At 49.4% G+C, this 27,136-nt stretch overlaps 1 protein-coding gene across 1 annotated transcript in view; it reads left to right on the top strand.

The window, feature by feature from the left end:
• Positions 1 to 1,821: 1,821 nt before the first annotated feature.
• NR3C1 (nuclear receptor subfamily 3 group C member 1) overlaps positions 1,822 to 27,136 on the top strand; it is a 61,917-nt gene continuing 36,602 nt past the window's right edge. Inside the window, exons 1-2 of the mRNA XM_061347735.1 lie at positions 1,822 to 2,106; positions 4,108 to 5,296. Of these exons, the coding sequence (XP_061203719.1) occupies positions 4,122 to 5,296 (1,175 nt within the window). The 5' untranslated portion in view covers positions 1,822 to 2,106; positions 4,108 to 4,121. The remainder of the gene's footprint in view (positions 2,107 to 4,107; positions 5,297 to 27,136) is intronic.

Below are 27,136 nucleotides of genomic sequence, written 5' to 3'. Positions count from 1 at the left end.
GCTGCAGACTTTCAGCCAGTCAACTTCATCACCTTCTGAACACTTAGTTGAGCAAGAACAAAACTCACAGGTCTTTGACAGCCTAACTTCATGCATCATTATCAACTGGCAAAGACGGGGATTATTTAACTCGGACCACCATCACATAATGCATTTCAAGCTATTACGCACAGGGTATCACGCTACTATTGTAAGATGTTAGCCAAAGCATGCCAGCTTTGCCAAGATTTTCCATTACATTTATTTTTACAAGGCAGGAGTGCCCTGGGGAACGTTTCTGCTCGCAGGAGAACAAAGGGAGGTGGTATGCTGGGGCTGCGCAGTCACACAGGACAGCGCGCTTGAGGAGGATGGAAAGATTTCTCTGAAGCCAGGGGAGCGGCACACAGCGAATCCTCCGTCACCACCGCGTGATCCTGCGGGCTCAGTGCCTCTGCTCCCGGTAGTACTTGTGCCTAGATGGAGTATCAGTAGTGCTGTTTTCCCAGCTTTGTAAACCAGGAGCTGAAAACCTGATGTTCTTCACCTGCTCAATTCAATACACTTCAAAGGGAACAGATCTCAGAGGCAGAATTCATAGACTCAGCACAGAATCCAAACCTAGTTTGGGTTGGGAGGGACCCTAAAGCTCCTCCAGCTCCAACCCCTGCCACGGGCAGGGACCCCTTCCACTGGAGCAGCTTGCTCCAAGCCCCTGTGTCCAACCTGGCCTTGAGCACTGCCAGGGATGGGGCAGCCACAGCTTCTCTGGGCACCCTGTGCCAGCGCCTCAGCACCCTCACAGGGAAGAGCTTCTGCCTAAGAGCTCCCCAGAGTGTAGGAAAATTCCCTCCCTGGACCTGCTGCTCACACTCTGGGGATGCAGCCCAGCACATGGGGGGCGAGTTCCGGGCTGCACAAACCCACTGCCGGCTCATGTTGAGCTGCTCTTAACCCAACATCCCCAAGTCCTGCTCCTCAGGGCTCCTCTCCATCCATTCTCCTTCCAGCCTGTAGTCGTGCTTGGGATTGCCTTGAACCAGGGGCAGGACCTTGCACTCGGCCTGGCTGAACTTCGTGTGTCCAAGAACCTCCAGTGTGTGTCAGAGAACAAACGCGCATCTCCCTCCCACCCCCGCCATGTCCCCCCCTCTTTGTCTCTGCTGTCTCAACGGGTCTTCTTTCCTTCTTTCTCCGGTTTTGTACCCACTCACCCACCGCGGTTACACCCACCCCAGAGCCGCCCAGCCACCTCCGAGGTGGCTCCCCCGCGGCCCCTCGCCTCCCCCCGACGAGCGGAGCGGCTCGACCCTGCCCCGGGGGGGACACGGTGGGAGCGGCCTCTCCGCGGCGCCCCTCGGCAGGGAGCTGGGGAACTGAAAGAGGAAAGCAACGGAGCGGCCCCGCCGGGGAAGGGGCGAGCCCCGGCGGGCAGCGCCGCGCCCGCAGCCCCTGGCCGCCCGCGCCGGCTGCAGTTGCCCGCCGCAGCCAACAGGTTGCACCGTTCCCCCTCGGCCGGGCGCTGCCCCGCGGTGCCGAGCAAGGGGCGGCAGTGCCGGCGGGCTGCGCTGTGCCGCTCCGAGCGAGCCCGGCCCAGCCGAGCCGCCCCTACCCGACCCGTGCGCAGGGAGCGGGCGCGCTGCCGCGGCCGCCCCTCTCGGTGCCGCCGGTCTCCACTCCCTCTCCACGTCGGGGAGGCGGGCGGAGGGAGGGAGGGAGGAGGGAAAGGAGGAGGGGGAGGAGGCGGCCGCCGCCGTCCTCCATTTTGTGGCGGGGGCAGAGCATCGCGGAGCGCGGCGCTGCCCGGCGGAGGGACGGGGCGGGAGGGCGCGGGGGGAGGCAGGAGGCGGGGGAGCGAAGTCCGCGGAGGCAATTAGCGCTAATTAACGGAGGGGGCGCCGCGGCGGTGGCGTCGGGCGGGGCGGGGACTAGGTCAGGGTCTCTGGCCGGCGGCAGCAGGAGGAGGAGCGGCAGCAGCAGCGGGGGGAGCGGGGCTGGCCGCCGCCGCGGCCCCCGAGGGGCGGCTGTTGACTTCCTCCCGCCCGCGCTCTCGCCCCTTCCAGCCCCCGCCGCGGGCGCGATGGCAGTGGGCGGCTGAAGGAGCCCCAGCGCCCTCCCCCGGACGAGGTAAGGGCGGCGGGGGTCCCGCGGGGGCAGGGAAGTTCCCGGGAGGGGGGAAGCGGCGGCTCCCCCGCAGGAATGCCCCGAGCGCGGGGGAGGGGGCCAGGGGCCGCGGAGCCGTCTCCCACCGGGAGGGTCCCGGTAGGACGGGACGGGAGGGGCACGGCGGTGCCGGAGCTCCGCCGCCTTCCCCCGACGTGGGTGCCCCCGGCGGCGGCGGTGGGAAGCGGGACCCCCCCCAACCCCCCCGGTCCTGGCCGGGGTGTGTACGGGGTGTTGGGGCCGGGCAGGGGGGAGCCCCAGCGCCGCTCGCTGCCGTGGCTGGGCTGGTTTTGCAGAAGTGGGTGTGCCGGGAGGCGGCTCAACAGGTCCCGACACATTTCGCTGAAAACTCTACTTTTGCGGAGCAGAATTTCTCGCAATTCGGCCGTTTTCGGCGCTCGCCGCTTTTCCCTGCTTCGGGCAGAGTCTCGCGTCTCGTTTTTGACGCGTTCCGTGCACTGGGTGGCTCGCTGCGGCTTTTTGGCGCTGGGGGAATTGTCAAATGGGATAGCGACATTCCGCCCCCCCCATGTCGAAAAAAGAAAAACCCAAAAGAGGGCAGAACTGGGGGCAGACAGTTGTAATTTTTTCCCTACTCGCTGCCCTGGTGTCCTCCTTAAATGGCCCAGCGATGCTTCAGTGCCGGTTGTGATCCAAGGGGTCCCGGGGGGCTCCCGGTCCCTGCCGTCTGCGGTGGCCCCGGCCGGAGACAGGCAGCCGGGGGCTGTGCAGGGGGGTGCTGAAGGCCCAGGGAGGGGTTTGCGCTGAGCTGCGCCCGCTCGGGACGCTCCTGCCCGCGGCGGAGCGCGCTGGGGCCGCCTTAAATTTCTTCACACGTGGGGAGTTTTTGTTGATCCGGGCCCGCTTCGGCGCACAGAAATAGCTCCGCTGCCCGCAGCCCGGGCAGGATGGGCGGCGGGACCGCGGCCGGCCTGTGAGCACCGTGGGTTGAACGGGAGGATGGAGCTGGGGCTCGGGCACCGCCGGCTCCCGCGGCCGCTGTGCGCTCTTGGCTGGGCACCGCCGGGGTTAGGCCGTAGGCAAACACCGTAGGGAAGTTTGCCGGAGGGTTTACAGTTATCCGCTAAATATCTGTGCTCTGTGCCGAAAATAAACGTAGGAAATACAGACAGATGAAGCTTAGATTTGTTGTCGGTGTGAAGATGCGTTCGGTGAACAGCCCTGAGCTGTTAAAGTGCATGGAGCTAATAAAAATCCTGCTTTATTTTTAGTGAGCTTTTATTTATAGATTGGGGATGTATTTAAGGAATCGGGTGGCGTTTATTTCAAGATTCACGAGTTGCATTTTAAGCTGAACCTGTGCAAAGATAGGAAGTGCTGTGTTCTGGGGCGTTGGGGTCGGGTGGCTCCTGGTCAACAGCAGACCGGTTGGATTTGGGCTGCTGGGAGGTGCAGTGCTGGAGAGTCAGCTCCGGAGCTTTGGTACCTGTTGTGGGTGATGCACTGGAAGCTGCAGGGAGAGGGCTTGGGAAAGCTGGTGAATGTCGTTCTCCCCAGCCCTGCTCAGGATGTAATTAAATACCAGGGGAAGTTACTGTGCAAAAACTGTAAATTGGGCACTTAAACAATTCTTGTGCTTCCTTCCTCGCTCGGATGCGTGACGGAGCCAGCGAGTGTGCTCAGAGAGATGTCGTAGGCTGTGGGCTGATGGCGAGGTGCATGCATGCAGGCTCTGCTCCATCCGGGCTCAGCAAAGCTTGAAGAATCAAACTTCCTTGTTATCAGTCAGAAATAAACATAAAACCAGCCCGACCCAAACAAAACCCCCGGAGCAGGGGGTTTGGGAAGCATGAGGCATGTGTCGGCTCATAGCTCGCTTTGCTGTGCTCTCGTTGTCAGAGCAGCTAAACCAGGTTTGCCAGGCTAATTGTTGAGACTGTTTTTTAAGCTGTTATTAAGACATCCTTGCTGTGCTAACTTTGAATGCTTCTTGTCTTTTTATAGCTAATGGTAAAGTGATGGATTCCAAAGAATTGCTTAACTCGTCGGATCAAGGCGAAGCAAGGAAAAATGCGCTCATCAGTACCAAAGGAGGGATCGTGATGGACTTTCGTCCACCCTTCAGGGGTGGAGCCACTGTACAAGCCCCTGTGTCTACATCTCCTCTCCCCACGTCTTCTCAGTCAGATTCCAGCCAGCAACCTGCTTTGGCTGACTTCTCGAAAGGGTTAGCAAACAATGTGCCTCCGCCAGACCTTTCCAAGGCAGTGTCGCTCTCGATGGGACTGTACATGGGTGAAACTGATGCGAAAGTGATGGGAAACGACCTCGGATTTTCGCAGCAGGGCCAAATCGGCATCTCTTCTGGAGAAACGGACTTCAGGCTCCTGGAAGAAAGCATTGCGAGCTTGAACAAGTCCTCGAGCCTGGCAGAGGACACCAAGGGAGCAATACCCTCTGAGGTGCCGCTCGAGCCGGAGTTCCCAGGCATGGCTGGCCGCAACGTCCCTTTAGAGTCAGGAACTGCAGTCCAAAGCCAGGTTGGCTCAAACGGTGGCAACTTGAAGTTATTCTCTGAAGACCAAAGCACCCTGGATATTCTCCAGGATTTAGAATTGCCACCAGTGTCGCCTGGCAAAGAGCCCAATGGGAGCCCGTGGAGGCTCGACCCGTTGCTCGATGACGGCGGCCTGCTCTCCCCTATATCTGCAGATGATGCTTTCCTCCTGGAAGGAAGCCTGGGCGAAGACTGCAAGCCTCCTATTTTATCTGACACTAAACCTAAAATTAATGACCGTGGTGACCTTTTACCCAGTTCCAAAATGCCAATGCCTCAAGTGAAAACAGAAAAGGAAGACTTCATTGAACTCTGTACTCCTGGCATCAAGCAAGAAAACATGGGCCCAGTTTACTGTCAGGCAAACTTCTCTGGGTCGAATCTGCTGGGTACTAAAGTCTCTGCCATATCCATCCACGGCGTCAGTACCTCTGGGGGGCAAATGTATCACTATGATTTAAATACTGCATCGCTCTCTCAGCAGCAGGATCAGAAACCAATTTTTAATATCATTCCATCTCTTCCTGCCGGTTCAGAAAATTGGAATAGGTGCCAGGGATCAGGAGACGAGACGTTGGCTCCTCTGGGAACGCTCAACCTTTCTGGCAGACCTGCTTTCTCTAATGGCTATTCAAGGTAATTAGTTTTTGTTGCTCTTTATTAAAATACTCCGAGTGTGTTGAGCACAGCTGCGTGCAGGCTGGGGTGGGGGCTTGTTGCTTGGTTTTCCTTTCTGAGTCGATTATCCCTCTTTCATTTGGCATGGATGGCTGGTCAGACATCACCGGGGTCTGTCTGCTCCATAGCGCGATGGCAGCTTTAAGCCAGTGTTCAACTATTGGTCTTAAAGGACAGAAGAGAGGAGGGAAGCTGGTGTGCTTTAGAAAAGAAAGAAAGAAAAACTCCACGTTACAACCTAGAGGGAAAATGGAGTACGCGGTGGAAGGAGCCATACACGAGGCAGTATAGAAGGAAGTATTTCTGTGTATACAAAAGCGGCTTCTTTCCCAAGGGTTAGAGGATCAATCACTGTGGGGTTTTTTTTTCCTTCCTTGTGTTACTTAAATGTTATGCACAAAAATAACTTGGTTGCTGGGTAAATTTCTAGAATTGCATTTAAGCTGAACTAGAGTTTTAGCTTTGCTTCGTATTGCAGTTACCTTACATGGACAAGAAGATTCCCCGTAGCAAATACTCAGCGGTTTGTTTAATAACTGCATTTAAAGAGATAAGAATATTTGTAGTGAGATTTTAAACATACCTGGAGTTTAACTCTTCAATAGGACTGCAGGAGGGTTTGCTCAGAGGGGACTTGGTGAGAGCAGGGTGTTTTAGGGGAGCTGGTTAGTGCATCTTTCAGGTGACTTTGGAGTAGGGCCTTCTGCAGGTAATTCAGTGGTGCATAGTCAAATAAAGCCCTTTTCCTCTGCCCCTGAGCAGTTAGGGAGGCAGTGGCAGCTTCATCACTTTGTATCTGTGTGCATCTCCTCTCACAGCTGGAGACAGGTCCTTGTCTCAGTAATAACACCTGATCATATGTTTCCCTTACCTATTCTTTGTGTAAGGTACGCTTGCACAAGCGCAGAGCTCGGTCTCAGTGGTGGAAGAGGTTTTTGCTGGGTTTCTGCTGACTCTTAGTTAGAAAATGGCTCTTCAGCTCTATGTATGCGGAAGCAGTAAATGTAGGCTTCCAGTGAAGGGTCTGGTTTAGCTTTGTGGGTTTTCCTGCCCCACTGATGGATTGATCCCTGGAGTGTCCTGGGGCTCCCCAGGCTGTGCGTGCTCCATTTTCCCACGGCTGGAATGAGGGGTGTGGGGAGTTCTTTGTTTCGGGAAGACAACTTTCAACTTGTATTCTAGATTTCTGTCACCGTTTTTGTCATGAGTTTGCGTTGGGTTTTTTCTGTGACGTGTTTGAAGCAATTTGCAGCGTAAGGAATCCAGACAGAAAATGGCAATTTGTGGATAAATCCTCCTTTGGTGTATCAATATCGAACATGCCTTGTCATTGATTTTTACAGAGTAAAACTCCTCTGTACTAACATTTTTACATGAGCAGTCCAACTTCTGTGTTGCTTTTTGCTTCTTTCATGGGGGTTTTTTATTATGCTCACTGCATCTTTAGTGGCAATCACTATGAAGTCTGTATCAAAGCAAGGGGAGCTGTTTCTGGGTTTGGGAGATGAATTGCAGTGACTCTTTGAACAAGCAAAGTCCTTGTAGGTAATGGGACCATTTTGAGACCATTTCTGTAAAGTTCATGCGTTGCTTTTATCTTACAGGACTGTGTGGGTAGAACCAAGCATGTTCATGGGTGAATGGATTACACGGGTGTTTGGCTTTTGGGGAATGCCATAACCACGGGGTTTGTATAGTGGGTTTCTGATAATGTCGTGATGAAAAACCCACCCAAGCTCCTACATCTGGTGCAGGAGTCAGAAGGGCACCAGTAGTGGATGTTACTGTTGTGTCGTGCAGAAGGTCTGAAGAGGTGCTGAGGGTGTCAGGGCTGAGCAGAGAGTGGGCAGGAGGGGGCTGTAGGTTGGTAGCATGGGGCTGGCAGATGCCCTTGGCAGAGCAAGTGCCTGTGGTAGGCACAGGAGCATCCACAGCATCTGCCTGCGCCAGGGGCAGGGTCCATAGCGCTGTGCTGCCAGTGGTGACATTGCTGCTTCCTGCAAGGTCATCTGGGATTTTACTGCTTTAGTTTGCTTTACAATAATGGATTATCTTTTCCTTAATCTAAGGAGCATGTAAAGAATTTGGGGGTGGCTCCTAGCTGAGTTCTGCATAAAAATTCATTCTTTCTAGCCGTTACAGAAGCTGTTCTTACTTCCCAAGGATTTTTACACCCGAAAAACACCAAGTCCACTTCTAAAACCAACATGGTTTGGGTTTTTTTCCCTCCCCCATAAAATGGAGACACCCCCCATCTTCTTTGCAAAAGGTTTGAGGTACTGATGAGCTCTGGGCTTGAGGCAGGAATTCTCTTTCTTCCTGAACCTTGTCAGCAATATTGGGTCTAAACCCAAGGAGTCTGGGGGGGGTATTGTGGATTTGTTTGTTTATCTTGCAGAAGGTTCAACAAGATTGGCCTTTGGTTTAGAAACAAAGGGAGGACTCTCCTGCTGCATTCCGGGGACTGCTTTTTGTGTGTCCCTGATAGGTGCTAATTGTGCAAGCGGAGGCTGGGATTTTGGGAATTCAGAATGGCTACATTTCAGTTTCCAATAGGAAATACTTCCGTGTTGGTAGAATTATTTGACTTTTCATAACCTATTAATGATCCACTGCACACATGGGGAGAAGAGCTGCAGTTTGGTGTTCAGGTAGTGTTTAAACCAAGTGTTTTAATGGGCAGCATGCGACATCTCAGTATAGTCTGGAATTGATGTCATGCAATGTTTTGAGTGATTTTGCTTGTAAGGATCGCACCACATGTGGTCTTTAATGAGACAAGTAATAATCAGGACTGAGAACACTAATGCGTTTTCCTGTGAGCAGGAGGAGGTGTTGGGAAGTTAACAAGCAGAATCCAAACCTTGGAAATCGGTTCGATGTGAACGAATCAGTGATAGTCAATAGGGTGCTGCCTGTATCTCCAGCTGCTGAAGAGCCTGCCAATGCCTGTGCTCATGTGCTGCAGCTCAGTGTTGCAGCAGCTGATGCTCACCATCTTCTTGAGCAGCAGCAGGACAGCTTCATTCTGGGGTGGCTTTGGCGAGCTCTCCCATCAGAGCAAGCGAGCTGCCGATGGATCACAGTGGAGCAAACTAAGGAAAAGATGGAAGAGGGTAAGAGGGAGGAAAAAGTGGGCACGTGGGGATGATTTGCCTTGGATTTTCTTTACTAGAAGTGAGATGGCGTCTGGAAGAGGAGTAAAGCTGAAAGGCTGAAAGCCCGTTGGTGAATGCCTCACTGAAGAATTATGGGGTTCGATGATGTCTGTGTTTCATGGGATGTTATTTGTGATGTATTAACAAACGCCAGTGAAAAATGTTAAATTTCAAGGAAATGGTTTTAGCAACACACACTCTCGGGCTCTTGCATGGTATCTACATTAAATCCAGCTCAGCTTCTTCATTCCTCTGACTTCCTGGAGATGTGGCTTGTTGTGGGGGGAGTGAAGGGTGAGGAGAGCCAGCACAGCGACGCAGGGGTTTCTGTGCGCTCTTTCTCTTAGCCTGCAGCCAGACTTTACAAAGCTGGGCCCCACTGGCAGCGTTACGGCTTCTCCTGTTACATTTGAAACCGTTCCTAGTGCTTCAGCTTGTGGGGGATAAGGATCATTAAGGAAGTTTAAGAAAGGGCAAGAGCTGAGGGAAGCCGTGAAGGAGGAGGAGAATCTGGAAGGTGGTAGAAGCTCTGCTGGTTGGTTGCAGTCCAAAGCCTTCCTCCCAGGAGAAGTTACCTTTGGGCCATCACTCCATAGCGGGGATTCTCCTTGGACTCAGGCGTTTTACTAGAAGGAAGGGGAAAGCAGTGATTGTTTGCTAGAAATGGTAAAGGTCAGTTGTCCGTTTGTCTTACCGCATTGTTTCAGCTTGGATTCCGGCCAGGGCCGGTGGCTTGGCACGGTTGGACACAGGGCTTTAAACGCTGCCTGACTCAGCAGGAAGTGATGTACAGTACATAGGGAAAGATGTCTTTTTTAATAATTCCAGTTTGATATAAAAACCAGACTTACTTGCAGTGCTTGGGGTTTCAGGAGTTGATGTTGTGATTTGTCAGCTTAATGTAATACTGTACTTGGGTATGGAGTCTTGGAAATCCATGGCAAAACAGCTAATTGCTTTGGCAGGAAGGGATGAATTGGGAACGTCCTGCAGAATGTGCTGTAAGGCACTGTGAAAAGATAGCTAGGTGAATAGGAGGTCATGGAAGGTGGGATCTGTTTTTCCCAGTTCTGGCTGCTCATTCAGCTAGCTGATAGCTGAGAAGGTTTTTATAAGTCCAGCCCAAATAGTTAACTCCTGCTAATTTATTTCTCCATACAGTTATCTCTGTTTTAAGCCTAGTTCTAGCTTTGAAAGCACTGACTGGTTTTTATTGCCCGTTGCATTTTTTGTTCCATCTTAAATAATGGTTGGACCCCACTGTACTCTTCAGCTGCCAGCGAAAGCAAAACTGGCACTGAACCAGCCCTTCTCACTGATCTTTTCATATATGTGGAATATATGTATTGCACAACTCCTACATCATGTATTTATGGTGATAAAGATGACTTTCACACGGTGAGAGAAAATTGCCTTGGAGATGCAGATGTCCCTTCTTTGACTATTACTGCTCATTCTGGAAATGAGCAAGTGGTGACTGTGCTGTGTGCATATGTAACTACAGACTGGAATTATTTCCATATTCTGAAAGGTTACCAAGTCATAGAATCATGGAATGGTTTGTGTTGAAGGGATCTTAAAGCTCACCCAGTTCCAACCCTCTGCCATGGGAGAGACACCTTCCATCAGAGCAGGTTGGTCCAAGCCCCATCCAACCTTGTCTCACTATCTTTCTCTATTCCCAGGTCTCCTTTTATCACCACCACCCCAGATGGGCCTTTGGGGGCTTCCTGTATTGTACTTAGTTATTTTTTAAGTGTAACTTGCCTAACCTCAAGTAGTGAAAAATGACAGAGGAGGAACCTGGCGCTGCTGTCTTAGATGCGATGCTTGTACCAAAGTCATACTGTTTACACATTGTAAAACCAGAGCTGTTCTCTCTTACTTCCATACTCAATTCAGTATCTCTGTCCATGAGCATTACTCACCATTCCTGAGATAAGTAACATATCAATGTAATCCTGTTCTCAATGCAAGTAACAAGCAATGGAAGAAGCTTTGTAGAGCTGCAGTTCCGATTATCTTGGTTTTGTGAGCTAAAATAACTGTCGCCTCTGGCACACGGAAAGGAACTTTAAAACGCGTTCATAAAATGACCCCTTTTTAACTGTTCTTAGAAGCACAGAAACAGCGTGTGTGCAACAAGGTAGTTTCTGGGAGGACTGTTGGGCTGTGCAGCACAGCGTGCCGCAGACCCCGGGAGCCTGTTGTGTTAAGCTCCCTTTGGTTTTAGAGTCTTTGTCTCCCAGAGCCTGGCAGTGTACACAGATTTTAATCTTCTTTACTGAAGTATTAGTGCGCTGCATTGTTGCCTGTGCAGATTATTCGTGTTCTCATCACAGCGGGTTTCTGACCAGTTTGCTATAGTATGATACCCACTTACAATACAGCCTCTGCTTAAATAACCAAAACACTCGTAGACCAGGAGTTAATCCTGTTCTCAGTGCTGGGCTCTGGAAATACTGGGCAGATGCTGTTAGTGGATGGCCTCATCCCCATGGGACAGACATGAACCAATACAGCTGGAACAGATGACACACACACACAAAAAGAAACAAGTATTTTCAGCTCATTGTCTTGGCACTGACTGTACATCGACTGGCTTCAAGTATCTGTGGGAAAAAACCAGCAGTGCACAAACTGCATTTGCTTTACCCATGTGTGAGGGCAGAGAACCTGGGACTGTGGCTTCGCTGGTCACCTGCAGTCCCATCAGATCATGGGGTGTGCTCCAGCCCTTGGGTGTCACAGACTTAATTACAAGGGGCCTGGTGCACTGTGGACGTGCGGCTCTTGCTGCTGTCTCGTGGGAGGACAGGAGGGTGCGGGTTGTCCCCCGTGTATAACAGGTCCAGCATCTTGAATAACATCAGGTACTGGAGGGGTGAATAATTGCGCTCCAGAAGTGGTGTGTTGGGTTGGGAAAGCGATTTAGTGCAATTACTCTGCTTCTCCTGGAGGTTTTTCTTCTTACCTCATCTTCGCTACAAAGAAGGTGCAATGTTGAGCACATGCCTCCTTACGAGGCTCGCTTTATGCCAGCCTCTGCCGTGGTGTTTACTGCCAGGTTTCTGGCTGAAATGATGTCTCCCAGTATGCAAACTATGCCTTCTATTGCTTGAAATACATCTGTATGTACAATGACAAAAGGCATCCTGCCACCCCTATGGCCCACGCCGCTGGGTTTATCACGTGGCTGCTTCCCATGTCCCAGCGGTGCGTCCTGGCAGGAGCACAAGGTGGAACTGCAGCTTCACAAGCCCTTGTGCAGGGCGAGGCGATGCTGGCCAGCACCTGGGGCTCCGTGTTGTGACATAGGTGATGTCAGTTGTTCTGGCTGCTCTTGTGCGAAGCTTCAGTTCAGATTCCAGGACACGGTGTTACTTACCCAGGATATCATGTAGAGATTTATAATAATGGTTCCTTAAATCAATAATCACTACAATTGTGTGGATTTCTGGAGGAAATTCTGCTCTTCAGAAGTCGTCTTGACATCTTCTGTGGAGTACATTTCTGTACCCGCCAACTGCATTCTTAATATAGTCTGTATCAACTGGTTATCATTAAAACTCCAAGTTCCATCTGTACCTGTGGAGCTCGCAGCCCATGTTGAGTCCTCCTAGAAAATTACAGTTCTGATGCACTTTGAAAATGAACCAGCAACCAGCTGCTCATGTTTTGTTGTATGTTGTTACCCACCGCTTCCACTTTCTGATGAAATACCTCAATTTCTTGAGATCACAAAGGCAAAACTGCTGATGGGGAAGGATTTCCAAAATAATAATAATGTCTGTCTTGAATTCAGCTCCCTGCTACTGTAACCGAGTTAAGAAACCGAGTTCCATTTTAGATTTTACAGTAATGCATTCCTCATGCGATGTGTAATAGGTTTGTACAGATCCTGTGTGTCAGGAAACAGCTGGAGATCATGATCATATTTATGCATCACGGTCACACAAGATTTAATATGAAACTGCTGAGCAGCAGGGCACAAGTTACTCTTCTGTTGCTTTATTCACATACTTCATATTTCTGGTTGCTTTCATTTGCATAACTGGGTGTTAAGGAAGCAGATACTGCTCAGGATGCTGGTGTCCTTTCAGAAAAGAAACTGGGTCACAAATGAGTCGTTTGCCTCACAATAGTGCCCAGGAAGCTCTGGCTACTGGCTGCACTGTGCAAATAATGGAGTATCAACCATGGGTGTAGTTTATACGGATAAGCAAATAATGGCAGTGGTTTTATAGCTTTGTGGGTTGGTGTTCGTTTTTGTTTGTTCTGGTTTTATTTTGGATGCTCACAGATTATCGGACTCTCAAGAAAAATGGGAAAAGTCCAAAAGAAAACTGGGGGAAGTTCTGTAATAGTGGAAAGTGTCCCTGCCCGTGGCAGGGGATGGGAACTGGATGAGCTTTAAGGACCCTTCCAACCCAAACCAGTCTGGGATTCTGTGAGTTGCCTTTACCTAAATGGTCTGTGGTGGGCTTCTGGCTATCTGGGGCACTTGGGTCTTGCCTTGTGTTAGGAACTGAGGGGCTGTGGTGTTCTGGTGGGTTTTCTGTCTGTTCCTGCTTCTCCTGGAAGCAGCATGATAGGATCACACGTGTCCCTGGAGCGGAGGGTCCAGTGTCCGTGGCAGGAGAGAGCAGCTGATGGGGTTTATTTCTGTTGTCATCGCTTGGGGAACCTGCTCGCCTGGTCTGTGTATCTGTGTGGTCACATGTGGTGATGTAGGAACAGGCGCTGGTGTGACTCCGTGCGGCAGAGGAGCTGGGGTGGTGTGGCACTGGGTGTCAGCAATCTGGGGGAGCCTGTGTCTGTGCTGCTCTCCTGAGCTGGGTTTAACTGCTTAGAATCCATTCCCAGACGCTGTTAAGAGAGGAGGACACATGGAATGGCTTGGAAGGGGGTTGGATGCCAAATCAGTGCCTTGTCAGGAAAGGATTATGTGATGTCTCGTGTCTTAAAAATGGGTGTGTATGAAGGTGGTATCTTAAATAAAGCATACAGATTTTCTGTAGCTTTTCATTTGATCAGATGATGTAAATCGGTATTGATAAGTCTTAACACATCTGCTCTATAGGCACATTATGTATCACTGTATACCCATGTACTTTTTCCTCTTGCCTATTTTTGTTCCTTTCCCATGATTCTATGATTCTTTCTAAGAGTTTTCCATTACCATTCTGAAACCATAACTTACTGAAGCCATCAGCTAAAGGTTTCTAATGAATCAGTGTTGAAAACATGCATGTGCTGCGTTCACGCATGGGGATTTGTTAGGCAGGAATGCAGTCCATGCGTGTTAACTCAGCAGACACTAGAGTTCGTGTCCTACTTTCAGTTTGCATGTTACCTGGCTGTCTTCTTCTCTCTCATTTTTTCTCTTGTGGGTTGCTTCTGCAAATAATGGCTGAACCCTTACTTCAGTGTGCTGTTTTCATGTGTGTATTTCAATGGTCCCCTCTGTTAGATCCCAGGGGAGAAGAGCTATGATGAAGCTGAGGGGTTGCACCACTTCTTACTTCTTTGATTTCAGTAAGAGAAATGCCTGTGTTTGCATTTAGCTCAGTAGGATTTGGTCTTAGGAATATGCTAAATGTTGTGTTGAAGAGACACTTGCTGTGGAAAGGGTGGTTTTAAATGGAATAAAATCTGAAGGAAGAGTGAAAGGTCGCAAGCTGCACTTTCCTGAAAACAGACGGGTTTGTTTTCACTGCCTTGCTCGAATTTCCAAACAAACACAGAGTAAAACTGATTTGTAAAGGATGACAGTGGGTCTTTCTTGTCTGCTGGTTTTATACATGATGTAATCCCCTTTTGGTGGAAAGGGGAGACTTGTAATGCTTTCTGTCTCACTTGCTTTGACCAAATGATTACAAGAGAAGTGAGCATTAAATCGTGTGCTCGTTCTCTCTTATTTGAAGTAGCACAAAGTCAAGAACAGATCCCACATCACAAATGCAGTCTGCAGACAAAAGAGCTGCTATGTTAACACGTATTTCAGGGCATTTCTCTGACCTGCTCTACTGTTCTGCAGCCCCGACCAGGCTTCTCAAAGATCATTTGGCCGCCCTGATTTCAGTGGGAAGTAATCTGTGTGAAAATCGGAGCGCTGGTCAGCTGTAAAGGCCCTAGGTTCCATTTTTCTGTAGCTGTGTGAGTTCTGCCCTTCCTGCACACAGGTTTCTGCTCAGCCCCACACATCTGCTGTGTTCTGAACAGACACCTTCATCTCCAGCAAAACCACTCTGACCAGTTCAGTGATGAGTTGGCTCCTGGGAGCTGGGGGAGACAAGTCCCTTCAAACCAAGCGCCAGGTTACGTGCGGGTTCTGTGCACGATTTAATAAAAATGAAGTTTCATGCTAAAGCTCCTTGTATAAAATGCAAATGTCGCACAAATGTGAGTGCTCGGAGCTCTTTATTTTGAGCAGCAGAGCATTCTTTTTTTATTTAAGTGAGCAGTTAATATTAGGATGCCTGCAAGATTACAGTCTTAGTCACACTAGGTATTTGACAGCTACTTTCCAACCAGAGCAACTGGTTTGACAAATGAGCTCGGACCTATTTTATCTCGCTAAAGATTCTTCTTTGAAGCCTCTTTTTAACACATTAAAGGTTGGAACAGCTGATGCTGTATGAAATAACCATCAGGAGGCTGGCATATCGCTAGCAGGGCACTTGTGTTTGTGGCTTGCCCGCTTCCACGTGCAGACGAGCGGGGTGGCCCAGTGGCACAGCACGGCAGGGGAGGACACAGCAGCAGTTTCTATTCCTGGCTGCCCCCACCTTCTGAACCGAGGAAGAGCTTTAAAGGCAATGCAGCAATAAGCTCTTTGACTCTTTCCAAGCATTCACAAGTGCCACCAGCTCTGCCTTCCTGTGCGCAGCGTTTCAGGCGAGCATCCTGAAACTGCCGTCCTGCTTTAAAATGAAATGAAAATGAAATCTGAACAGAACGCGTCCCTCACAAGGGGGGCCCTTAAACATCATGGAAATGAACAGCAAAACTGCAGTGCCAGATCTCATCAACGCCATCCAGACACTCAACAGTCACAGAGGTCCTAGTTTCCCAAACTGTTACTGCCGGTGGCATCTGTGTTCTTTTGGCTTCTTCTTTGAGCACGAACTTGGGTTCCTTTTCTGGATGAGGGAGTCTCTTTCGAGGTTCTGCATTAAGGACGGGAAATGAGTGCAGCAGTTCTTGTCCACTTGTGTTTTTCCTGCTCAGGGCTATTTCTGATGCTTCTCCTTTTGTGAAGTTGGTGCAACTCCTTGTCCCTGCACTGGAGGTTAGGTGATGTAAGGCCTTTGTCAGTGTGGTCCAAGTGTTGTGGTGCATGTCCTCACTCTGACAGAAGCCCCTCTCACAGGACGATGCTCCTGTGTGGGATGGGATCACATCTGGGGGTTGGGTTTGGTTGTGTGTTCAAAACATCTGTAGAGTTTTAAAACCCCCTCAAAGATGGAAGAGGTGGTTGGATGCCTCCTCTGGCTACTGGTGACACTGGAGCATCCCTTCTAAACACATGGAACTCGCTTACTAAGTGATGCCTGTCGCTGGGTGCTAATTGTAAGGTAGATTTTTCCAGATTGCGTTTAAAATCCTGTGGTTTAGCAGTGATGATTCACCGTCATGTTGTAAGAAACTCCATAATTAAACAGTAAACTATGTCAGGATATTTATGGGATTGGGAAGTCAGCAGCCTCCCACAGGCCATGGCGGGCTCCACAGACACGTCAGCTTTGGGTTTCTGGGAAGCGTCTGTCTGTGGCAGGGTAGAGGTGTCCTACCCCACTGCTGTGTCACCATCCCGCACTGCTGGCTCGAGCTGGCCTGGCCTCCTCCGGTGCAGCTTGAGGTGTCCTGAGACCTCATAGCAGCTTCCAGTACCTGGAGAGGGGCTTTGGCCAAGGGCCTGTAGGACCAGGCCAAGGGGAATGGCTTGAACCTGCCCGAGGGGAGACTGAGCTGAGCTCTTAGGCAGAAGCTCTTCCCTGTGAGGGTGCTGAGGCGCACCCAGAGAAGCTGTGGCTGCCCCATCCCTGGCAGTGCTCAAGGCCAGGTTGGACACAGGGGCTTGGAGCAAGCTGCTCCAGTGGAAGGGGTCCCTGCCCGTGGCAGGGGTTGGAACTGGAGCAGCTTTAAGGTCCCTTCAACCCAAACCAGACTGGGATTCTATGATTAAAACCCAAGCTTGCGAAGGACATTGCCAGGCTGGGTGCTGCTGCCGGCAGCTCAGCACAGGGACCGGGGTGGCAGCAGCGGCAGGATGTCCCAGCAGGGCTCCCATCATCAACCGGGCTCAGTGGGATGCTGCGGGTGGGTGAGCCCAGCTCTTGCCCTTGCCCCGTGGGGCTGTAAGGTCACCGAGCACGTGGGTCTCTTGGGAAAGAGCCACCCTTGCTGCTGGCAGGAGGGCACCTCCTCAGCCCGTGTCCTGGGTTCTGGGGGGAACGTGCAGTGACCTGAATGTGCTGGGGTTTTTCTTTGCTTTCAAGTCTGTGACGTGCGTCCTTGCCAGGAGCCATTTGTAAAGAAAGAAGCCAGCAAAAACCCCAAGTTGTCATGGAACTGTGGCCCTTTTGTGGGCCTGGGAGCTGGCTGGGGGTGGGAGCCGAGGGCAGGGCTCAGTGGTTGCTTTTCAGGACAAGAAATCAACTGAGGGTGTGAGACAGGGCCTGAGCAGGGAGCGTGCGGAGAGGGTGTGGGGTGGCTGGTGCAGAGCTGGGTTGGGTGGTTTGGGGCATCACCTGCATGGTGTTTGTACAGCATGGAGCTAGCACTGGGGCACGGGAAGGGGTTCAGGGTTGTCATGGGTGGGTGTCTGAAACCCTTGGCTCCTTGCACAGCAGCAGCCCAGAAGGTAGATGGGGTTTATTGGCAAGAGGGATAAAGGGGAAGGGGTTCTGGCTTGTGCTTTGCTCACATCCCGGTGGCTGTGCTGGTCCATTCCATACAGCCGCTTCCTGAGGGGCTTGGATAAGTTCATGGTGTGCTACCAGAACACTTTTGTCTCCAGTGCTTAAGACATCATCCCCAAACATCAGTAAGGTAAATGGACAAAATGGAGGAGGAAAGTGCCAGCAAAGGGAGCCCAGCGTGTGATGGCATTAAGTGGAATCCGCGGTGGTTGCAGTGATGTGTTCCTGAGCTGCATTCGTCTGTCCCTTGTTGTTAGTACTGGTGCATGCACAGGTGTGTGTATTCCCCCACCCCGTGTGTTAAATTCCATACTTCATTTTGTCTTTAAAATTGCAAATAAATCAAGGTAATTATAGGAAGCCGGGCGCTCAGCCTGCTGCCTGGGGAAATTCCAGCGTGCCTGAGCACCAGCCTTCACTTCATCCAGCGCTCACAGCTCCAAAGACACGCAAGAAAATGAAGTCTTGTGTTACAAAGATAGGTTCCTCTGGCACGCGTTTTGCAGTCAGTGATGCCCCCGTCCCCACAGACACCCCTCGGGTTGCTGTAGCAGCGTTGTCCTGCTCCTGGGCTGCTGCCACGGACGCACCATTGAAAGCAGCCAGGCCCCTGGTTCTGCAGGAATCAGAATTCTTCTCACTTCCATTGCTCCTTTCTCTCCAGCTTCACTGCAGAGCGCTTACAGGAGCGGATTCAATGGAAATTTAATAGGAGCAACACAGTTCTTTACAAATCCAAGTGTCGCCTTTAGAAGTGTTGTCTGCAGATACAGCTACAGTGGCATTCAGGGAGAAACAGAAATTGACAGTGTTGTACCTGTCATTTATTTGGATTTATTTTCTAATAGCAAAGGATAGAGCTCCTCCTCTCCTCCAGGCTGAACAACCCAGCTCTCTCAGGCTGTCTCCGTAGCTCCTCTTTAGTAGGGAACATGACCACGTTTGCTGTTCGTCCCTTAGCAGTGCTTTGTAGTACATCTAAACTCCCAAAGAGGCACTGAACCTGGGGGGTTTGCAAGGTGGGAAGATCAGCTGTGGGGAAGGAGCTTGTTCTTACTCTGGGTGTGCAGTGGTGTGTGTTTGGCAGGTGGTTTGGTGCTGTGGGGCAGGTCGACAGCAGCCAGCCATGGGACAGCCCAGGTCCCCCTTCACGCAGTCTCCTTGTGTGTGTAACCATGTGGTACTTCCGTACATCTCTCCTGATGCTGCGTCTGTATCAGCTTTCCCAGAATTGTGATTCAGTGAGTAAAGCTGTTCCTGATGCATAGGCAGGGAATGACGTTGGGAACCCGTCACGGATTTCTTCCCTGAGGGTTCTTTTTGATTCTTCCTAAGCGGATGGAGTCATCGTGCAGATACTGCAACGCATTAAATGCTTGGACTTAGCCTCACACAGCGTGTGGAAAGTTAGGAGTAATACAAACAAGCTGATGGCTGGACGTTGTGCTGGTAGATGTTGCTGTTGAAATGAGAATTACCGGCTTCTCCAGCTGCTATGTTGAAGAACTCTCCATGCCTGTAAATGGGCCCAGGCTGGGAGTAGCTGATGGCACTGTCCTCACCGGGTGTTGGTTCACTCTGGCGGGCATTGCTTTGCTCTGGTTTCTGCAGCTCAGTCAAGTTGTATTTGCAGATCACTTCAAAGGAAGTGCTTTTTAAGTCAGTATTTCAGCAGCTGTGTCCTCGCTGTGATGTGTGCAGTTTGGTCATAGCAATGTAAGAGCAAAGCACTTGGTACAGCAGCTCCTCAAGGAAGAGCTGGATTACCTGTCATGCCCTGCACTACCTGAGGTCCTTCTTACAGTTCTTCGTCTGTGCATCTGGATTCCTTTTGACTTCACCAGCAGTAGGTGTGCACGTTAGTTTGTCTCTGTTATTTTGCATTTACATTGCTGAGTGAGATGACTGTAAACTGGAGAACGTTATTACTCTCCTCTTTCTGCAGGTGTCCCCTGCTTTCATTACTACGCTGGGGGGTTCATTAATATGGTGGGGTTGCTATAGTTATTGCCATCCTGCATCCCAAAAACCTGAACCAGATATTTGGTTGCAGTTTCGTAACATTCGTTACCATTGATGTTCACTCAGTCAAGCATTTTGGCCCACAAAAACTACTTTGTTCCCGTCCCAGCAATGCTGGTTTCCATTCTGTCACCAGGCAGCAATTACTGAAGCTATATACAAATGTATTTTAAGATTTTCAGAATGAAACATATTTAGATGAGAAGGTACATATCAAAGGGTGATATTTGATACTTAGTATTGTTTAGAGAAGTAAGATGCCAGATTTGTCTCACTGTAGACATGCAAATGCAAGATGAACATTTTGACTCAGGGTTTGAGGTCTGTTGGTCAGTCCCAGCGTGTGGGACGAGGTTGGGGTGTCCTGTTACGAAAGGTGGATCACAGTAAAGTCTTTCCTTCATCAAACGGCTGTTTTTGTAACTGTCCATGTAAAGCAAGAGGAGATCCAAGCAGGTCCAAGTTGCTGACCACTGCTCCTGCAGGACATGGTACCTGGCTGTAGTCACAGCTGCTCCTCCCAAAAGAGTCCTTGGGGCATGTTTGAGCAGCAGCCACTACCCCAGTGCTGGCAGGGTCAGTGAGGGGCTCAGACCCCAAAGCTAGGAGAAGGAGCTCTTGAACAACCCAGGAGGGACGGAGGTGCTTCCTGTGGTCCCCACAGCCATCCCAAGGCTGCAGCTCTCATCAGCAGGATGAGCCGGTACCTGGGCTCCACGACTGACTCCAAACCTGCGTGCTCAGTAGAACTGCCCCGAGAGCATGATGTGCATGGCTGGCTTTGCTGCCCTTTCAGCTTCTGGAATATTTACAAGCACCGGTCAGCAGTTCTTTTTCTTGTGAATCACAAGGTTAAACTTAGCCTTAAATAACTGAGACCTCTTAAAAGGAATTAACGTTTGTGACTGACTGCACTGCTTCTCCAGTGGTGCATGTGCTCTGTGCATATACTTACTCTTGCATGGAGCCCTGAAGCAAGAGGCTTAAATGGGGGACACGGGCATGGCAGCATTGTCTTCAGTAATACAGTTCCTGCTGGATCTAAGATGCTTTGTTTGATATATAAGGGGTTTAATTTTAAATATTTGGTTTTGATCATCTTTTAACACCAGCCTGTCCCGATTCAGCAGTGGATGCCATCAGTGCTGACTGCTTTTAGCATGGTCTGGTTTGCTCTTCCTTCCTTTCTGAACAGAAAACTTGGTTCTATTTGGGATCCCCGGGTCCCCTTGCCATGGTTATCAGTGGCTGGACAACAAGTAAACAACTGACTGCAAACGGGCCGGGTGCCAGTTGGCCACGAGCTACCCTCCCGCTCGGGGCTGTGCTCAGGAGAAGGCTCTTCCTTCGTCACTTCCTTTCCTTTCAAACACAAAAACCGAAACCTCCCTTACTCTTCCTTCCATTTCCTGGTCTAAATACTGAAACCGGGGACAGACGGTAGAGATCCTTAGGTACCAGCTCTGAAGCTTTTTTCAGGTTAAGGTCTTCCAGCATGTAAAAGGGCTCAGGAAAGCTGGAGAAGGGCTTGGGACAAGGGCCTGTAGGGACAGGCCAAGGGGAATGGCTTGAACCTGCCCGAGGGGAGACTGAGCTGAGCTCTTAGGCAGAAGCTCTTCCCTGTGAGGGTGCTGAGGCGCTGGCACAGGGTGCCCAGAGAAGCTGTGGCTGCCCCATCCCTGGCAGTGCTCAAGGCCAGGTTGGACACAGGGGCTTGGAGCAAGCTGCTCCAGTGGAAGGGGTCCCTGCCTGTGGCAGGGGTTGGAGCTGGAGCAGCTTTAAGGTTCCTGCTTAACAAATCACCCCTCAGGACAGTGTTTTCTGTGCATTTTGAGCTACAAGGTAGGGAAAGGCAACTCAGAATGTTTAAATGAAGCTCTCCAGGTACCAGAGCACATCTGGCCAGAACAGCCTGCGCTTCGCACTCATGTGGCTCGATTTCTTCAATATTTTAGTGATCTAATTTAGATAATGTGAACTTAAAGATGTCTATGCTGTAAGCTGGGGAATAATGAGACTGAATGAATGCCTGTAATTGATCTTCTTGCCTGTGAAATTATGCTAAAGATCTGCCAGGAAACTCGCTTCTTTTCCCGTTTCCCTTTTCTTCCCCCCTCAAGATATGCTCACATATTCCAAAACAAAATACTTATGCTGAGAAAGCCTCAGCACGTGGATCAAGGCTCGTGGTTGTGGCTCCCTTCTTTGAACAGAGGAGGATTTCTTTTTCAAAGGCACCAGCACAATGTGTACATTATTCATTCCAGCTCATGAGCTCGTCAGTCCGGGATGGATGTATGGGCAGGTTATTATGATGGCATCCGTTCAGCCAACATTGCCTGTACCAAGGAATTACAACTGTTGGGACGTTAAACTAAGTCTGCTTTTACAGGGAGCTTTACAGGAATTGTTTCTTAAACAGCCATCTTGGATATAATCTTTTCTTGGCCTTTAGTCTGAGGTCAGGAAGGAATCAGAGGATGCCTTGGCGATGGTGAGGGAGTGAAGTTCTGGATGTGAACAAACGGGCACGTATTCCGAGTTTCTTGCAAGGCTTTGGAAAGTCTAAGGAAGAGACCCAACTTTCTGTCTCCTGGAGAATCAAAATAGCAGGGTGAAGGCTCCTTATAGGAGCTGCTGCCTTTTCCAGTGGCCTCAGATAAACACGAAGTTGAATGCTGATTTGACACAGAAGGGTGTGAGAAGCTCTGCTTTCCACTTGTGTGCTAAACCCTTTTCACACTGTACTCCAGGACTGCACTTAACAGCTGCTTTTGAAAACAAGAATACTTGGTAGAAACCGGTTTTGAGTATTCTGAATGGTTTTCTTCATTATTAATTTTCCATTTTAACACTTCGACACTAAAGCATGTCCGGTCCCTTTCCTGTCTCCACGATCAAGTCAACATTGCTTGGTGGTTTCTCTGCTCTTTTCGAGGCCTTTGTTTCTCTAAGTAACGGTCCCTGTAGTACTCATAAAATGATGGGTTCTGCTTGGTGGCTTTGTTAAAAATGCTGAACAGAAACAGCCTGAAAGGGATTGAATTCCATTATTCCTGACTTCACAGCGCTCTCGGGTGACTCTCAGCCGGGGTAAGGAGGCTCTGGTGCTGCAGTAGGAGGGCAGGAAGGATGGGTTTATCCCGTGTCTGTAGAGGTTTTGGAGGAGGAAAGCTGCAGATGAGCGCACGGTACCGGGTGCAGCCAAGGCTGTAATCAGTCATCTGCCGGGCTCTGCAGGGTGCTCGGTGCCTTCAGCACATCTCACTCCCACAGTGCAGAGTTTGGGAAACACCTTCACGTACACGTAGGGTGTGTGCACACCTGGACACATGTACGTGCCCTCAAGTCTGGTCCTTAACCGCTTGCAGCCTGTTAACAGCATGCTCTGTGGGTCCGGAGCTGGAATTCCCCGTATGGTGTTAGCAGTGAGCCGCGGAATTTGTTCCCTCCTTGATGAAAGCCCTTAAAGTATTCCAGGTTTTTCCTCTAAAGCTTAAAGCACACCCAGCGCCGTGGACTGGGGCTCAGCGCAGTCATGAGATGCTGAAGTGGGCGACTGCTTTGCCTTTTATAACCCTTGGGTGCAGACGTGCTTCACCCGGGGCAGTTTCCTGACCAAAGGGAGATTCTCACAACTGGAAGCCCTTAAGCAGAGCTGAAAGAAAAGTGCCAGTTGCTGCAGAACCAGAGATTACAACTGCAAGAATAAGCAATGCAGGGAAGCAGTTATCGTTCTCGCCTTGAAAAGGCCGCCTGCTTATCTCCAGTGCTTGGCCTCACTCAAGCCATCTACAACCAAGTTGAAGAACTACAGACCTTTGGCTCTGTTTGTTATTCCTTTATGGATTGTTGCAGTGGAAAAACGGTTAAAGTTGTGACTGTTCCAAGCTTTTTGAAACAGCACAGCTTTCACAATACACAGAAGTAGCATAAATAATGGCAGTTGGTGGGTTTGTTGTTTTAGTGTTATCAGAGACAATTATTACGTGTCTCTCCTGGTGCTTGCTTTGCTTTTCCTCCGGAATCAGGGAGTCCTCAGCGTCTGTGGCTTCAGAGGCCACTGGGAAGTGACAAGAGGTCAACACCTTGGAGAATCAATTCTTAAGTCTTGAACAACAGAATAAGGGTTAACAGGAAGAATGTGTATTGCAGGTAGGAAAACCCGCATGTAATGGTGATGCATTCAGCGTCAGAAATAAGCAAATAGGAAACTTAAGAAAGTAATTCCTTCATATCAATTTGAGTATAATTTATATTCAGGCCTTGGTTAAATTTAGGTGTGCCGAGGTCTCAAATTTAAGAACATCATTATCCAAATCAGTTTTCTGCATTAGGCAGTGGGGGTTAGAAACAGGCTTGAATTATTCCTCACTGTTAAGCATTGCCCTGTACTGACTAGGTCAGTGTTTGCTGTACCTCCTGTGGTTCCTGAAGGTGGCTGAAATCAATTTGGACTCTAAGTCTGACCCTAAATTAATGAGTTTATTTGTTTATTCAAGGTGTTATTCTTAGGATGTGTTTTCCCTGCTCATGGCAGGGGTTGGACTGCATGACCTTTAACAGCCTCCTCCAACCCAAACCATTCTGTGAGTGTGTTAGTTCTTACTTATTTCTGTTTCTCATTTTCTGTGCCAGGGGTTTATGTGTTGACACCATCTCAGGTGCATTTTCAGAAGCAGTCATTTGAGACACCAGCACTCTGTCCATTTTGCATGATTCAGATACTATTGTGACTTTCAAAATCTGGTTTGTCCCCCTCAGCTAGATCCCGTTACTGTATTGCCACGAGTATATTAGATAGAGGAAACCCCCCTTGGCAAAGTAAAAGCCAAACCCATTGTGTACTGTGGGCTGATTCCATAAAACAGGCTCCTTTTCCTTGGGAAGGGCAGGTGTAGCAGCAGTGCACGATGACACCTCACCATGCAAACAGCAGCAGCATCTCATGCATGGTCAGGAACTTGTGCAGAGTGAATCCCTGTTTAAGCCTTGCTTAACCACAGGCTCGGAGAAGAGCTTACTGCAACAAAGAGTGTAGTGTGCAGTCCATGGTCAGTCAGTTCCTATGAGGCAACTTTCTTGTTTGTCAATTTGACTTTTGTTTGATGTTCCTCAGGTGAAACATGGAAGTGACAGAACAGGAACATTGGGCTTGTGCCTTACTTCAGAGACTCTGTAGTGTAGCAGATTGATGTGCAAACTGGAAATAACACGAGTCTTTGATCATACTCTTACTTATTTCATCTTAAAGTAATCCTCTGGTAATTACCTGCTCTCAGGGGCTATTGAGATCTGGACTGAGCGAGCACAGTGCTCTGGAGGAGCCGGGCTCATCCCAGCTACTTTTGGAATCCTGCTTCTGTTGACATGTCTGAGAGCTTGTGTGATTCTTTGCTTTTTAACCTTTGTTAAAAACAAGCAGATTAACCACTTTCCTGCTTCATAAAGATGCTGAACTACTTTATCTGAAGCTCAGAAGAGATACACAAGGCTAAAACAGCTTTTGTGTGAGGCATGAGAGGGAATCTCGTACAGCACTGAAGGTTGCTGGACAATTTGATCAAGTATCATTTGTGGATTTTGCTTACAGACCAAGGCCAGACTCAGATGACTGATGCTGCGGAGTACAGGAGGTGCAGGTCCCCTTCTGATCATGGCACAGGTCTGGGTGCACCTCTCTGATGTACCTGGAGACAGGGCATCAGCATATGCAGAGGAGCACAGAGTAGGTAAAGGAAAGTTGTACCACCACAGGGTCTGGTTGAAATGGATCTTCCCTACCTCTTCTGAAATGATCATGCAGTGAATTCTGCCTTACAAGATACTTGAGTATTAAACAGCCTTCCATTTTCTGTGAGGAATACTGCAACTCTCTTACTGGAACAATTTGTAGGCTAAACAGGAATGACTTAAAAACTTACTGCAGATGTGAATGCAATATGTACTATGTTAAGTAAATCTTAAACAATGATCATAGTTAAAATTTTCAGTTTGAGATACTGTGACCTATTCTATTGGCAAATCTGAGTGACCACCCTGGTAGTGAAAGATACTGAAAGATGATGCTGGGTTGTAAGTGATTTATAGTGGGAATCAGGATCTTTATAAGAGTGCATGTAGTTGTAATGAGCAGTGAAATTCAGGAAAACAAAACATAGTTTCCAACCAGGAAAGTTCTTAATGCTTTACCGAGAGGACATTGGAATTCCTGCTGATTCGAGCCTGAAATAACCGCATGGAGCAGTCCTTAGGACACGGAAGATGCTCTGGGAGAAAAGAGGTGGTGTGGAGACAGGGATGCACGGGCTCTGGGACTGTCTGACTAGTCACTGCGTGCTAGTTATGTGCGAGAGGTAAACAGCCTGCTAATGAGGTTTACAGATGGAGTTTAAATTGGGAGGGGTTCCCGGGGCTGCTCAGGAAGAGAAAATACACAAAGAGGCAGAGATGAACAATGTGGCCAGGAAACTGTGTGTGGTTCAGCGAGGAAGGAATAGAGCTTCCTTCATCTGGCAGGGAGTGGTAGAGGAAGAGGACAGAGGAAAGTGGGTAAAACAGCGGGAGAAGTCCAGGAGGAAGGAGGCGAGACCTACAAGTATGATGGGGGAGCAAACCCAAACAAGACGTGCTTGTAAAGTCTGGGAGTGTGCAACGAGAGGGATGTGATGAAACATCTTGATAGTCTTGAGTGTGTGGCGTGGATGCCAAGTGGAAATAAAAGCAGATAATAACCTACTGCGTGTGCATGTTGTAGCAGAAATTGTGTCTGTAATTGCTTAACAGTGTTGACAAAAGTAATTACAGCACTTTACTGGATAATTCATTGAAGTTGACTTAAAAGTGCCATGAAAATTACATACAGTGTACACACATTGCACAGGTCTGGGGTACTACTTGTTGCTTGTCCTTATGAAAATATTACACAAGTTTAGAGGCTGCTTTTATGTCAATGAACAGAATTATAGCGTGCTTTTCTACCTGGTCATGTGTAGGGAAGAGGGCTTTCATATGTATTCCTTTTCTCAAACACACCAGAAACCAGTTGGAATGAAATGGGGGTGTTAAAAGTGCTTGCGAGACTTTGGAAAACACCTTTTACACGGATGTGCTCTGTGCTAAACTCCGTTGTGTACACAGAGGTCTGGTTAGGAATGATAAAGTGCACCAAAAACTAAAGATAAAGCCTGAAGGAGAACCTTCTGGTAGTGTTGAGAGCAGGAGGTCTCAGCCTTTCCCGTGCATGCCTTTCCCTGTTTTGCCCTTCAGCAGCTTTCTCATTTCCCAGTCACCATGAATTCTGAATTTGCTCCTTATCTTTCCTGCAAGAATTACTGTTCCCTCTAATGTAGGAAAGAACCTTCACCCTTCCACATGAAGCTACTGCCCATGAGCTAAGTGGGGAGCATAATCCACAGGCATTGGCGTAGCATTTGACACAATCCTTCATACTAAGTTGGCACTGAACCTCCATTCTGGCCTTCAGCACTAAGAGCATCTCGCAGTCATCCTCCTCTGGGACTAAACTCTCCAAGTCATCAGCAGTACTTTTGTCTTCCAGCAAATTACCCAAAATAGGATGTTTTTACTGGTTTTTGGTTGGTTTTCATGCCTTTGGAAGCTCATAAAAGCTGATTTGCTCCTTGCTAGGCTCTTGTAACAAAGCCCAGTCTCCCTTCTCTTGTTAGACA

Source organism: Neopsephotus bourkii, unplaced genomic scaffold (assembly GCF_033783945.1).
Source record: "Neopsephotus bourkii isolate Nb327-2 ecotype Australia unplaced genomic scaffold, CSIRO-AGI_Nbou_v1 NB_52, whole genome shotgun sequence".
Classification (NCBI taxonomy): domain Eukaryota; kingdom Metazoa; phylum Chordata; class Aves; order Psittaciformes; family Psittacidae; genus Neopsephotus; species Neopsephotus bourkii.
The sequence above is the reverse complement of the archived record's forward strand: the minus strand, read 5'-3'. Positions and strand labels throughout refer to the sequence as shown.